The 15,138-nt window shown below is 35.5% G+C and overlaps 1 protein-coding gene across 1 annotated transcript in view; it reads right to left on the bottom strand.

The window, feature by feature from the left end:
• Positions 1–15,138, bottom strand: part of INTU (inturned planar cell polarity protein) — a 72,855-nt gene that overhangs the window by 25,249 nt on the left and 32,468 nt on the right. The window contains exons 4-8 of the mRNA XM_029235922.1: positions 14,263–14,466; positions 9,860–9,978; positions 6,596–6,685; positions 4,007–4,084; positions 145–334 (exon numbers count right to left, since the gene is read on the bottom strand). Coding sequence (XP_029091755.1) covers positions 145–334; positions 4,007–4,084; positions 6,596–6,685; positions 9,860–9,978; positions 14,263–14,466 — 681 coding nt within the window. The remainder of the gene's footprint in view (positions 1–144; positions 335–4,006; positions 4,085–6,595; positions 6,686–9,859; positions 9,979–14,262; positions 14,467–15,138) is intronic.

The raw sequence follows: 15,138 nt of genomic DNA, 5'->3' as shown, positions 1-15,138 counted from the left end.
AGCCATGGCCACTGAGCCTGCACGTCCGGAGCCTGTGCTCCGCAACGGGAGAGGCCACAGCAGTGAGAGGCCCGCGTACCGCAAAAAAAAAAAAAGAATATAAGGCAACTGGCTCTGATTCTTATTTATGACACCTAAGATTACCTTAATATCCTGTGGAAGTGTGAGCCACCGAACTCCAGGGAGACTGTCTAAAAGTACTGCACTGGAAGCATCATATTGTTGTGTACTGGGACTGGCACTGGAATGTAGTTTAGCAGGCTGAAGTGCTCTTTGAAAGAACAAGCTGAAAAAATGATCCAAACGAGGAACATTCTCAACCTGGCAAAAGGCACTGAAAAAACAAGAGCTGTAAAGTTAGAACAACACACAGAAATGGTAGTCATTGCTTGTACGCTCCTAAGGGGACTGGATCTTTCCTAAGTACATAGGTTCTCTTCCTTACTTCTCCTCCCTTAAAAAGAATTACTGCTATGTTACTGATGGAGTGTGTTAAGAAATTCACCCTGTCAATATTTTTTACCCTAAAGCCTATTCTCAAATACATAGGGCAGATGGTACTACGGGAAAACCAAAGGGCTAACACAAGTGGTACATCTATAACAGAATGGGCTGAAGTTCCCTTTTTGCAAAAAATGTAACTCGCTTTTACCTCTATCTCTCAACCATTTACAACTCCCAGTATCTTTCCGGCAACACAGGATAACAAAGAGATTTTGAGCTTTGTAATAGAACAGATCTGACTTTGAATCTTATCACTGCTTTTACTAGGTAGATCTCGCAGGGAAATCATTTAACCTTTCTCTGAACTTTGGTCCCAACTCTGTAAAAATGGGGGTAATACAATCTAACTCTCATGCAAAGTACCACTACATAGTAAGTACTTATTATGATTATTACTTACTGGTATACAGTAAATATATAATTAGCCTATTTCCTCCCCTCTTCAGTAATGAAGGCATAACTGTTTAAAAACTCTTGAAAAGGGGCTTCCCTGGTGGCACAGTGGTGGAGAGTCCGCCTGCTGATGCAGGGGACACGCGTTCGTGCCCCGGTCTGGGAAGATCCCACATGCCGCGGAGAGGCTGGGCCTATGAGCCATGGCCGCTGAGCCTGCGCATCCGGAGCCTGTGCTCCGCAACGGGAGAGGCCACAACAGTGAGAGGCCCGCGTACCGCAAAAAAAAAAAAAACAAAAAAAACTCTTGAAAATAAAAAAAGACAACTTGGTTTTAGCCATGTAAAAGTAGCATATAGTATTACCTACAACCATTCACTGGTATAAAGTACTGGATAACACAATAACTGGTATATATACCATTAATATATCAGAATAATATTCACCGATTCATTCAACTAATTACTTGAGTGCCTACTATGTTTCAGGAACTATTCTCATCGATGGAAGTACAGCAGTAAAAATATCAAGACAAAAGACAAGGTCTCTGCTCCCATGGAGCTCACAATCTACTGGAGAATGACAACAAATGAACACAAAGTAAAAACATGAACTTGTACAAAGGCCTAAGCAGAGAACAGGACTATCTGAATGGGTGAGGTGACTGGTTGGCTATTTTGGATCAAATGGTTAGGGAAGGGTCTCTTGAGAACGGGGCATTTAAGCTGAGATCCCGATGTCAAGAAGGTCTAATGAGAGGGAAGAGTGCAAAAGCCCAGGGTGGGAACAAGTTTGGCCAGGGTGCCTGCAGAACAATACAGAGGGGCGGCGTGGATTGAGATCTGAAATCAGAAAGGTATGTGGGAGCCAGATAATAATGTAGAAAGATCACTGTAACTTTGGAAATTAAAGAGGCAAGAATGGAGGCAAGGAGATCAGGAAGTTACTGTAGTAGTGAGAGATGGCAGTAGACAGGGTAATAGTGAGGATGGGGAGAAATGGATGGATTTGAGATGTGTTTTGGAGACAGACTGGTTAGGATTTGCTGGTGGATTGGCTGGGAATGATGAAGGATACTTATATCTTTAATTTGATCACAACACTAAACTTTATTAATGTATAATCAGTTTTCTGTGGCTCACAGGGAACTAACCAGCTCACAACTTGAAAAAGATAATTTAAGTTTTTGAACATTTTAGTCTTTTCATAATTTTTCCACAATGGCCTTTAATATCTTTCATAATCAGAAAAAAACCTTATAATTAAAAAAAATATTGTAAAATGACTATTAACAATATCTTGGATCCATACTGCTTCTTGGTGTTAAGAACTCAGTGGATCTTTACATTTATTATCTTAGTTTGCCTTTCAAATTCCCACCTAGGCAAGAAGAAACTACTTAAATTTGCTGTCAACTTGGAGATACTTCCAAATCAATGGATAAATTTCAAAATGAAATTCAGAGAAATTAAGAGTCCCTCTGCCCCCAACCTACTCCATTGGAATTTGCAGAACAACTCCAATTGCTTTATCTTCATATACAGAATTCATTACAGGAATTTCATCTTTGATTATCTCTAGTTTTATGAAAATAGAAAGCTTCAATTAGGGCAAAACATAGTAAGGTTTGCTCATCTATTATAAATTTAAGGAGGTAGTTTATAACCACCTTAAGAGTTTATACTCTTCATTGGTTAAAATTTTTCTTATTAGTAAAAGGTAAAGCACTGTATATGGCTGCCCAGTCTTTTGTAGTTCACACATTTGGAAAATGCTAATAAGTAATTGGGTTTGAGAGGGAGGTGCCTGTATTTTCCTGGAGGAAAATACTGCAAATTAGACACTTTTCCCAGATGGCATCATCATAAAAAATTCCTTTAGGCGGCTTTGAGAACAGTGACAATAAAGATCCACTCTAGATAAACAGAGATGGGATACTACTATGGTTTGGAAAAACGTATAAACTTTCTTTGAATCTTTATATTGATATACTCTTAAAGCTTTGAAAGCAAAGGCATCATTTTAGCCCTCTGAAGTACTGGGACTTACAAACATCGATTTTCCATCCATAATTTTACATGTTCAAATACTAAACGGTTACCCCAAATTTCCTCTTTCAGATCAAGAAAGATACATCACATACTGTAAGGTTAAAAAAGTAAGAAGCAGGGCTTCCCTGGTGGTGCAGTGATTAAGAATCCACCTGCCAATGCAGGGGACACGGGTTCGAGCCCTGGTCCGGGAAGATCTCACATACTGTGGAGCAACTAAGCCCATGAAACACAACTACTGAGCCTGCGCTCTAGAGCCCGCAAGCCACAACTACTGAGCCCGCGAGCCACAGCTACTGAAGCCGGTGCGCCTAGAGCCCATGATCTGCAACAAACAGAAGCCACCACAGTGAGAAGCTTGCACACCACAACGAACAGGAGTCCCCGCTCGCCGCAACTAGAGAAAGCCCACGTGCAGCAACGAAGACCCAAGGCAGCCAAAAATAAAAATAAAATAAATAAATTTATATTAAAAAAGTTTATAAAAACAAAGCAAGCAGAAAAATATGCATAATATGAGCCCACATGTGTAAAAAAAGAGAGTATGTATATTCATATTATATAGAAAATATATGGAAGAATATACATGAAACTAAATAGACAATTACTTTCTCTACCATGTCTTTTATTTATTTTAATAGCACATACATTTTTTTTACTAAAAATTTTTTTAAGGAAAAAGTATCACATTTTAGGATAGTGAATTTGACAATGTTATAATCAGAGGAAAACACAGAAAACTTCTTACTCTTTTCTGTATCTGTTCTGAAGAAATGCTCTTACATTTGCCCCTACAAAAATACATCAGATCAGAATATAATTGTGGTTACATCACTATTTCACAAAAGTAACATATGAGACCAAAAAAGAAAAAGCAATGGATCCAATGAAAAACTGCCTGGAGCTGTAAAATAAACGCCAGTCATGAAGGATGAGAAAATAATAATAAGAAAAAACCCAAACAACTAACTTGACAACCAAGGAACACTATTAAGTGCCAAAAAGTGATTTAGAATCATATACTTAAAACTTGAGGTTCAATTCAAGGAAGTACTTACCTATCTAAAGAACCATACATAAATTTTAAGGTTTGGGCAACATCTTCAATCATATTCCTTAGCTGAGGAAGAGGAACTCTAGAAAGAAGCAAAAATACATCTGTTCATTTATAACATAATCAATTGATTCATAATATAAAAGAAGCAGATCATCTTTACGTTTTATATGTAAAGAATATGAAAAGCATGTGTGTTAACTGTGAGTATAGCTGTGTATAATGGTTGTTTCCTGCATTAGCAATTAAAGAGTCTGATGTCTAGATCTGGGGTTCTAACATGGGTCAAGGAGGCACTTTTATATCACCATCTATATGGAGATTAGTTAACCCCCTTAGGGTTCAATTTCCTTTATGTGTAAAATGGGATCATAATCACTAAGCCTTCTCAGGTTCATTCTGAGGATTAAACAAAATTAATGCATATAAAGCAGCTGGTTCAGTATCTGGGCCTATAGAAAGAAATGTTAAAATTCTTGACACTTTCCAGTAATACCCAGATCTCCACTTAACCTCTAATTCTTGTGACAAAAAGACACCCCTAAATGAAAGAGGAAGGAAAGAAAGTAGGAGAAAGGAAAGAAATGAACTTAACATTTTCTCATTGAAGCCTTGTAAGAATTTTACAAAGCAGGTCTTCTATTCCCATTATACCAGTGGGTATAACTGAGGTTTAAGAAGTTAAGCAACTTCTACAGGCACACCCAGGGAATAGAACCTGCTGGTGGGCATTCATTTCCTTAGCTCCAAGGTTACTCTCTCCACTACCTCACACTGTCTTCCTGGTTAGGTCCCCGCTATTGACTGCAGCTGTCACAGGAAGATGATCTCCCCCCGTGAAAACACATGTTCCTGGAGTATCTGCTCCACCGTATCCTGGGTGGGGCAACACTTTTCTCATCCTGCTTGTAAAAGGCACAGTGGTGAAGAAAGAAAAGGACAGACTGTGGCATTAAGACAGACAAGGGAAAAACAATCCCAGGGCTGCCAGAGTTCAACTGCAAACCATCTGTACAATGCTGGAGATACAGAGAACATATAAATTGACACTGAGGAGGTGCCTGTGCATGACCTCTCAATACTCTGTTTCCCAGTCTAAACAAAGGAGAATAATAATAAGTACCTTTCATGCAATAAGGAAAAGAGTTTGGTACGGGGTGGTGGCTATGAGCAGTAAGAGAACTGGGTAAAGAGGTGGCTAGGGCTACTTCTGACCTGAAGCCCAGGATAGAGAAGGAGGAGGACCTTGGAATTCATTCCAACTTAACAAGCCAAGTTCTCTAGGATAGGGATGACATAAGTATTTAGGGAAGACCCTGCCTCCCCACTCCCACCCCGGGAAACAAAGGTTAGAAATTGGCTAGAGCATCCCCTAACCAGCACAACCTGGATCCAGAGCTCAGCAGTGACAGTCATTTTTTGGCTTCAGGGTAAAACGTCTCCTGGAAACTGTCTCTGTCTGCCTAACTAATCTGGCTGGTGGCATCAGAAAGTGGGGAAGCAGCCTCTGCTCAGTTCCTTAGCTGGGCCTTCCTCTCTGCTGTCTAACTGCCCACACTACCTTGTCTCACCACTGTATTATCTGTGTCTTGTCTTTTGCGTTTTGGGCTACTATGAAAGTCCAAAGGCAGATGTTTCACCCTGCCACCACACCCTAAGGTATCTTATTCTGGATGTTCTCTGATTCTTGTTCTTTCAAAACAACTCAGTTTTTCACGATCCAACCCATTGGCATAGGGCAGTCTCCGAGCAGGGTTTTTAGATAGAAAAATGCACATTAGCTGGTAAAAGAGAGCCATCATTTAACATATATAATGGCACCACTATCCCCTCATGTTAAAAGTTTTGAATCCCACATTTATGATAGATCATATCTCTTTCTGTCCAAAATTAAAGACCACTTTAAAACATAATAATTTTGATATTTTTCACTGCAGCCTCCTTTGGAATTCCTCTTTGTGGTGTTAAAACAAGTCCACAATTGTTTGATACTCTTCCCCTTGAGTGTGGGCTGGATTTAGTAACTCACTTCTACCAAATGTATAAATGGTCAGCCCTGCTCTTACCTCCAACTATTAAAATAAGACATTTTTCAAAATACTTGCAAAAAAGTTAAGAAGGAGACCATGATAATATAAGACATACCATTAGAGAAGTCACTTTAAAGATAAATATTCATTATTTGGTCAAAGGTGCTCAATGTCGAGGCAAAACACCTTTCTGCTGACCCTTAATTCTCTAAAATCACCAACAGTAAAAAACTGTAAACATGCAAAATCCAAACCACGATACTGTCAAAAGTTTGAGCAGAGGACAAGCTCATCTCTCAGCCACCTCTGTACTGGCCATATCTCAGAGGAAAGTGTATTGGCGGCCTCTACCCTTACTAATTGGTCTAGCTGGGCCTTCCGGGTACCTTTCTGTACTATTCATACCAAATGAACACAGGTAGCCATTATACTAGTGCAGCAAACCTTTTAACTGTAAAATTTCTTGAATTTACCTTTGACAAAAATGTCATCATTTTAATGAAACAGACTTTGTTAGCAGTGTTTTAGAAATGATTTTAAAGTAAACCAAAATCTCAACTTACTCCTCAGCAGGCAGGCCAATTAACAACAGCTTGTCAGATTCTTTCCAATAAGCTACATGAATTTGTTTCCCATTTAAAAGAAGGGATGAGCTAAGAAGAAATAGAGTCAAAATGAAATTAGAACATCTTTAAATGTCATAAAATTATAAACAGTCATTCATAAAAGATTACATACGGTATGATTTAAAAACTGCACGCTTAATCAGCAAATTTCTTGGCATATACCTGCCACACAGAAAACGCAAGGAATTGTACAACAAAAACATATTCTGAAATATAAAAACTCACAAAAAACTCTAGGTCAAACAAAAGTAGACCCATTACGGCAAAAATATGTTGAAATTCTTTTGCTAACATTAACTGACTATATGCAATTTTTTTTTCAAAAGAAAGCTTCCATCCCAGTGTGTTAATTTAACAAATCTTTTCTGATTGTCTATTTATGAACATGATTTACTAAAAGAGATTACAAAGAAACAAAGATGTGGTCCCAGCTCAAAAGATGATCATTCAGTATGGGACACAGATACGTAAACAAGTAACCAAAATATAAGTCAGATTAAAACATATTCTCAAGGAAATGTTTGGAATGATGGCTATATGATGGTGATAGTTTCAGGGTCTATACCAATGTCAAAAATGATCAAATTATACATTTTACATGTGTGCAATTTACTGTATTTCAATTATATTTCAATGAAGTTGGAAAACAAATTAAATGTTTTCTAAAAGAGAGATACAACAATAAACTATGGAAATACAGAGAACATGATTCCTTCTTATAGTGTGGGTAGGTGGTGGGAAGAAGATAAAATAAAAATATAATGTAAAATAACATTTATTGATTTGGGAAAATGTTAAATGATATACTGCCACACAAAAAAAGTTACAATACAGTAGGTAGAGTATGATTCCATTTGTATAAAATAGATGGAAAAAATTAAGTGAAAGGTTATCATTTAATTTAGCAATATTTACTGAGCACTTACTACATGCCTGGGCCCTGGAGTTACAGAAATGAACAAGATCAGCCAAGTTCTTTGCCTCATGGAATCTGTGGTGGTTATCTTTGAGTGGTAGACTTTGGGGTAATTTTAATTTTTTCCATTTGTTTTTATATTTTCCATGTTTTCTTAACTGATCAGATACTTCTTTTTAAAACTACTTTAAAATTAAACATAATTTTAAAAAATTAAAAAATATATATATATTTAGTGTTTTCTTTGAAATTAAAATACACCCATCAGTCTTTATCTATTGAGTCCTAGGATATAGTGTACCCTCTATACTACAGTAGATAAGTGTGTGGGATTTTAAATATGAATTGCTAAATACATTTTTTTAAAAGGGATATTACTTCTGCCTTAATAAAGTTTTAAAAATGCATATACTTTTAGACAAATATTAGACTCCTTTATAGTCATAATTCATTTCACTATAGCTTCAAAACAGTGTATGCAACAAAAGATATGTTGCTAAGGAATCCCTGAAATAATAATTATTTTCATATTCTTTCACAAAAATGTTTTTCTCTCTATATTTACTGGTTTCCACATGTCTAACCCATATTTTAGCTAACAAGGTCTAAATGTGAAGTAAAATATCTATACTTTGGAGAAAAATAAAATAAAATCCACATGGGGAAACTTAAACACATTTTCTTACTAATAAGATTAAAAATGAGTCCTGCACCTTAGAAACATTATGCTAAGTGAAAGAAGCTAGTCACAAATAATGACATATTTCAATTCCATTCTTAGGAAATGTCCAGAATAGGGAAATCTATAGAGACAGAAAGTAGATTAGGGGTTGCTTAGGACTTGGGGTGGGGTAGGTGCATTGATAGCTAAAAGATACAGGGTTCCTCTTTGAGATAAAAAAATGTTCTAAAACTGACTCTGGTGATGGTTTCACATATCTTCAAATATATAAAAACCATTGAATTGTACACTTTAAGTGGGTGAATTGTATGATATATGAACTATATTTCAATAAAGCAATTTAAAAAATTTTTTAAAGGCCTATCACATGCTTTTATAAATGTGAATTTATAGACTAAATGGAGCCTCGGTTACTAGTATTCTGAAATGAACTAATCTTTTCTATATACACTATACTAAAACTCCCAGAGTTAAACATCGCTTTCATTTAGAAAAACAAGGAAAATTTTCCCGTTATCTTGAAGATCCCATCTATTAAAATCCTAGACAAGGACCTACTGTATAGCACAGGGAACTACACTCAATATTTTTTAATTACCTATTATAGAGGGAAAAGAATCTGAAAAAGAATATATATATATATGTGTGTGTGTATAACTGAATCACTGTGCTGTACACCTGAAAATGACACGACATTGTAAGCCAACTATATACTTCAAAAAAATAATAATAAAATCCTAGAGGTGTCATTTCAATCAGAAGATGGGAAAAGAAAAATTAAAGCCTAGAAAATCCAATTTGGTATTCTATCAATATTAAGGAGCTCTTAAAGTTTGAGATAAACTTTTTTGGTAAAGTCTAAAATTGTTGAAATATTAAGGAAGAAAGATGGTTTATAATCTATAGATCTATTTTATGAAATAAAGCAAAAACAAAACTCAATAAGCTTTGAGCCCCCTTTTTCCATAAGTTAACTATAATATTTCAAAGTCAAGACTTGATAAATCAACATGGAATGGGATGTGTGGCTCTATAATCGGCTTTCACAAAGTTATTTAACACCAGTTTGCTTATCCATCACTGAGGGAACTTGCACAGATGATACTGCCTTCTGAATACTCTTCCTAAAGTGTATGTGTATTGTGTGTTTTCTACCATTGTTCTAAGAACAGAACAAAATATTTTGAACTACCTGAAAAATTCAGTATTCAGTCATCCTTATCAACCACAAAGCTATTGTCAAGCAAGTTAATAATCAAGATAAAGTCATAAAAAAGCCCAAACTCATCATAATGCTGTGCTTAAGAGAGACTGCCTTCATGAAGAAATTCTAAAGTAGAGTCATTAATCCAAGTTTGTTAAAGTCCAGAACATCCAGATCTACAGCTGTTCTCAGAACTTACATTTTAAATAGATGATTAGTAGAAATAACCTAGGTGAGAAACAAAATATCTGCAGATATCATATCTGCCATATAAATATTTACATTATAGATACAAATATATTTGTATAATAGATACCTGTATTAGTATTTTATTTGTCAGAATTAAGGTAAAGAACTTGGGAGAAAGAGAATTAAAGCTAAATAAAAATCAATTATTACCTAGTAACTTGCGTCCCAGTTACATTTTCCAACATGTCACAGAGTGTGAGAAATATCCCTCTCACACTTTTAAGTTTCTGAGATGCATCAGATACTGGATAATGATATAGGATTTCCTGCTGTTAAATAAAAAGAAATAGAAATGTCAATTCCCCCCAAATTTTCCAACCGTTATATTTTTCATGGCAAGTTCAGACTTCAAATTAAGGAAAAAATAAAAAGATTCCTTTCAGCTTCAGTGGGAGGTTTATTCAAACATAAGGAGAGGAGTATGCCTGGAATTTTAACACATTACCTAGTATTTAAAATACCACATTTGAAAATAAGTTAGAGACTGTCAAAATTAGTCATGATACATGTGCTGAGTAGGATAGTGATTAGTTGGAATAATTACAACTAATTGCAAACAATGTTTCAAACATTAATCTCCCTTTACAATAAATTAAAATATTTATATTTCGTTATATAGATATTCTTATCTCCTGTGGTTGCATATGCACATGTAAATTTTAGGAGTCTTTAAGATAAGCTTCATCTTTGGTGAAACCATTTTAAATCTTTATTTAAACACAAGAAAAGACTGCAATTAAACTTACAGAGTGAGAATACAAAATTAAATTAAAGTCATGCAGATAGGAAGAAAGAAGTATTATGATATTATAAAATCTTCTGTTTAAATTTGAAATCGTTTGCCCACCACAAATTAATCTGTATTCAAACTTTAAAAGAGAGACATTTTAAATTATGGAAAATACTAAATCCATAAGATTATTCACAAAATGCTTAATAGTTTTCTATTTTCAAGAAGAGCATATTCCCAGGAAACACACAGTTTTTAAAAATTTTCATTTTTATAAATTGCAAAATCAAGATGTGCATTGCTAGTACTTTTACATGACGGATTGAATCATTCTCTGACTCACTTTTTTGCTATTACTTAAAGCAACATGCTATTTTTCTCACAAGACAAATTAAAAGCAGGCAAAATTAAAATTTCTAGATAGAAACCATAGAGAATTCAGAGTAATTTCCAGTTATGCTACTTAATAACAATATTCATAACTATTAACATAGCCATTATTGAAAGCCCAAACTCTTAAAATACTGTACCTTTTCTTTGGTTCTCTCTCTAAAGAGCATTCTACACTTTGCTTTGGTCTCTCTTTACACGAAATAATTATGTGACTTGGAGTCCATGCCTTCGCAACTTTTACATTAGGATAAAATATAAATAATAACAAACTGGACACATCTGTTTTTATACTTATTAAGCACATTCAGTATATGAAAATTGCTATGGAATTATGTGGCCAAATACAGTCTGCCTAACAACTCAAAATTTCTGTAATAATGTAAAAATATTATAAACCATTTTATCTCTAGAAATTAACTCAAACACCAGTGAAGATCTTCTGTTATGTCTACTTAATAAATTTAAACCTTAACTGGTAAATAAACTTACTGTATTTAGCCAAATACCAAATACCACTTTAAACAAATAACTATATAGTCTTTGATTCATTTTTTAAAAAATGTCCAAATCTTGTAACTTGAAGAAAACAAGCTGTTATTAAATATGTAACTCACATGAAAACAAAATGACCCTATGACATTTAATTGTAAAATAAGTAATACTGGAATACAAAGGTCATTTGAGAAAGTCTCTATTCCAACCTCTGCTGTGACCAGCCCAGAAAGCCTCACAATGCAAGACCTGGCAAGCTCTACAGTTCCTAACCAATTTAATTAGCTGTATTTTAAAGCACTCGTTAGTAGCATGCATTTGCAGCAGTTTCCACTCTATTCAGTAAGAATAAAAAGCCTCTCCTAATTACAGTGTTGATACAGGGCTGTCGACAGACAGAAACCTGTTCATTAAAGAAATATCTACACACTTTCCCATGGAAAGAAAGGCAAGGATGACAAAAGGCCTCAGCACTATCCTACTCCAAGATGACCTTAAAAGATTCAGGATGCTACCATCCCAGAAATATGTTGTGTGTTCTATTTAATACATGGTTAAATTTCTAATTGTTCTAAAGATACAAAGGACTAGTAAAACGTGCAAGAAATTAGAATTATCAACTCTAGGTCTCCATGTATTTTTCAGAACACAGAAAATTATAAAAATATGTAGAAGTAAATCCCTTCCTTTCCAGTTCAATTATTGGCTAAATTTTGACATATGAAGAAACAACACAAGGAAATACACCCTTTGGATAAAATGGGTTTGGCATTGAGAGTATAGGCTGCAAGGATTTCAAAAGGAAAGAAATGTAAGCTAGGTAAAAACTTTTTAGATCTCGCTTCTGCTCAAAGCATTATGGTAAACTAGATGCTCTGAGACCCTTGTGCTGTAAAACAACTGGATTCATGGCCAAAACATACTTGTTAAACTGCCGGATATAAAACAAGTAGAGAGGTTGCCAATGACATCGTCTCCATACCTTTCCAACCCCCTTCCCCAGCATAGCAAAGCAAGCTGGGGCCTCAGCTGGGAGTGGTGAGTAGTGGGCAGAAGGACAGAGGCAGGTTGTCTTGAGGGCTGATACCTACAGTGTCTTCAGTCAGGATACTGAGCATTGGGCCAGTGGCTAGGTAGGTGGGCTGGGCCTAGGACCACTGCATTAAACCTAGACCCTTTAGTGAGGCTTAAGTGCTCTATGTCAGTGATAGAAGCAGAAGAAGCAAATTCTCTTTGAAGGAAGGCATTTCCCATTTAGAACCACAGCACTCCCAAAGATAAAATCAAGCAGTAAGTTTAGTCAATGATACCCAAGGAAATAACAAGGTAAGCCACAACAAGTCAGAGTCCCCACTAGGACTTAGAGATATTGGAATGGGAAGATATAGAATGAAGAGCTACGTATGAGATGCTTAGAGAAATAAAGTATAGAATCACTAAGACAAGGAAACAACAAAAGACTACTAGGAATAGCATAGCAGATTTGCATGTAGATTAGTTAAAAACTTTTCAGGAACTTCTAAAAATAAAAATAGGAATATTTAAGCAAACAAACAAAAAAACACTATGGAGAGGTTAAAAAACAGTTTGAACATACCAGAAGCAAGAAACTGAACAAAGAAAATAAAAGACAGATTCATTAAAAGAAATGACCAACAGTAGACTTATTAACAGCAATTATAAGTCAGAAGACAAAGAAATACTATCTTCGAACAGATTAGAGAAAATAAGTTTCTACCTAGTTGGCATAAGTAATGCTATGTGTTGACTTCATCTTCTTCCTGGCCACACAGGAAGACTATATTTCTCACCTTCTTGCATTGGGAGAGACCATATAACTAGTTCTAGGCATTGGAACATGAGCAGAAGTGATGTTCCTACTTTTAAGCTAGGCCTCTGAAATGTCCCATGTGATATTGCATGCTTTCTGTCTTCTCTCATCGGCCAACTAGATGGAAAAGATCCAAGAAAGGACTCTGAAGTCCTTGGGAATAATGGAACCACTGGATGAAGGGCTCAAATCATTGAGCCATTTGACCAGGAACATGTACATTGAAATGAGAAATAAATTTTTACTATGTTAAGCTACTGAGACATTAGGATTGTTTGTTATAGCAACTGGCCTATTCTCACAATGTATAATTATAAAGCTACCTTTCAAGAAGGGGTGAAAAAGACATCAAATAAATAACAACAAAAAGAATTTATCACCAACAGATTTTCATTAAAAAGAGATGCCTAAAGTATATGTTTTAGGAAGAAGAAAAATGATCAAATAAGGTCAGCCTGAGATTTAAGAATAGTGAATAAAGAAAATGGCAAGCATATATGTAAATTTAAAGATGACTCATCTGTATGAAATACGATGTACAAAATATGCATTTTATGATATATAATTTATACAGTTTATAATGTATAAAATATGATAATAAAAAGTAGTAGTACTATAATTATGCCCAACTTGTGGAATTTTAAAAAATGATACCACTGAAATACTGATGACAATACCATGTAGGTGAAGAGGGGAAAATTGGAGTTAAGGTGTACTAAGGGCCTTGAATTATTTTGAAAAGGGGTTAAGATAGTATTTAACTTTAGAATCTGTTAAGAGAAATATCATGATAAAATTTTTAGAGTAATCACAAGAAAATAGAAATAAGAATATACAGTATGAATAATAATGATACAAGCAATCAAGTATAGTTTAAAAAATATCATGGAAAAAGCAATTCAAATAGAAATTTTTAAAGAAGGTAGAAGAAACAAATTCAAATATTTCAGTAATCTCTATAAATGGACTCATTGAGCTTGTCAATTTGAAGACTGCTGTGTGTAAGAGACATACCAAAAACATAAGACACAGAATGACTGAGAATCATTTGGAAGACTATAAAAAGGTCCTTACTTTTTTCCTCTGCACTTTTGAGCAGACACTCACCTCTTCCTTTGATGTTTCCGAGTCGAGCTGTAGTGTGAGATACATAACGATGTGAGGAGTGTTTAGAATATTCTGCTGGGTATCTTTGTCCTCTTCTCCCCATGGAAGTTTGATTAAATCACTTGTGTTTGACTGTGCCTTTTTCTGTCTTGGTTGAGTTGTTTGCTTTTTCACAGCATATGCATTTTCGAATGTCAGTTTCACCTTTAAAAAATTAAAACGTGTTGATTTTTCAACACGGGAAAATCAGCTGTGGTTTTCACAAAGGATCTGTACATGCACATTCACTCAGGTACGCACAGTATGCATAAAAATCATCCTAGAGTATGGGCTCCTTGATGGCAGGGACTGTGTATTCTATTTATATCTCCAGGTCCTAAGACAGTATCTGGCACATATTTGTACAAATATTTATTAAGAATATATAGGGCTTCCCTGGTGGCGCAGTGGTTGAGAGTCCGCCTGCCGATGCAGGGGACAAGGGTTCGTGCCCCGGTCCGGGAAGATCCCACATGCCGTGGAGCGGCTAGGCCTGTGAGCCATGGCCGCTGGGCCTGCGCGTCCGGAGCCTGTGCTCCGCAACGGGAGAGGCCACAACAGTGAGAGGCCCGAGTACCGCAAAAAAAAAAAAAAAAAAAAAAAAGAATATATAATTCTCTGTATATAAGTTCATTAGTTTAAACTTAATCATTTTATTCCAAGTACTGACAACAAATACAAGAAATGCCATGGAAAAACAAAAATTAGTATGATCTGATAGCATAATAGAGAGTAACATTACATTAAGAACAGTAATAGCACTGACTCATCTGGGGAAGGTAAAAGGAAGAGATTCAGGATTAAAAGCAACCTCATACAACCAGAATTAGCTCTCCT

The sequence above is a fragment of the Monodon monoceros genome, unplaced genomic scaffold (assembly GCF_005190385.1).
Source record: "Monodon monoceros isolate NGI ecotype Baffin Bay Population unplaced genomic scaffold, NGI_Narwhal_1 Super_Scaffold_20, whole genome shotgun sequence".
NCBI lineage: Eukaryota > Metazoa > Chordata > Mammalia > Artiodactyla > Monodontidae > Monodon > Monodon monoceros.
This window is presented reverse-complemented; position numbering and strand designations above follow the sequence as displayed.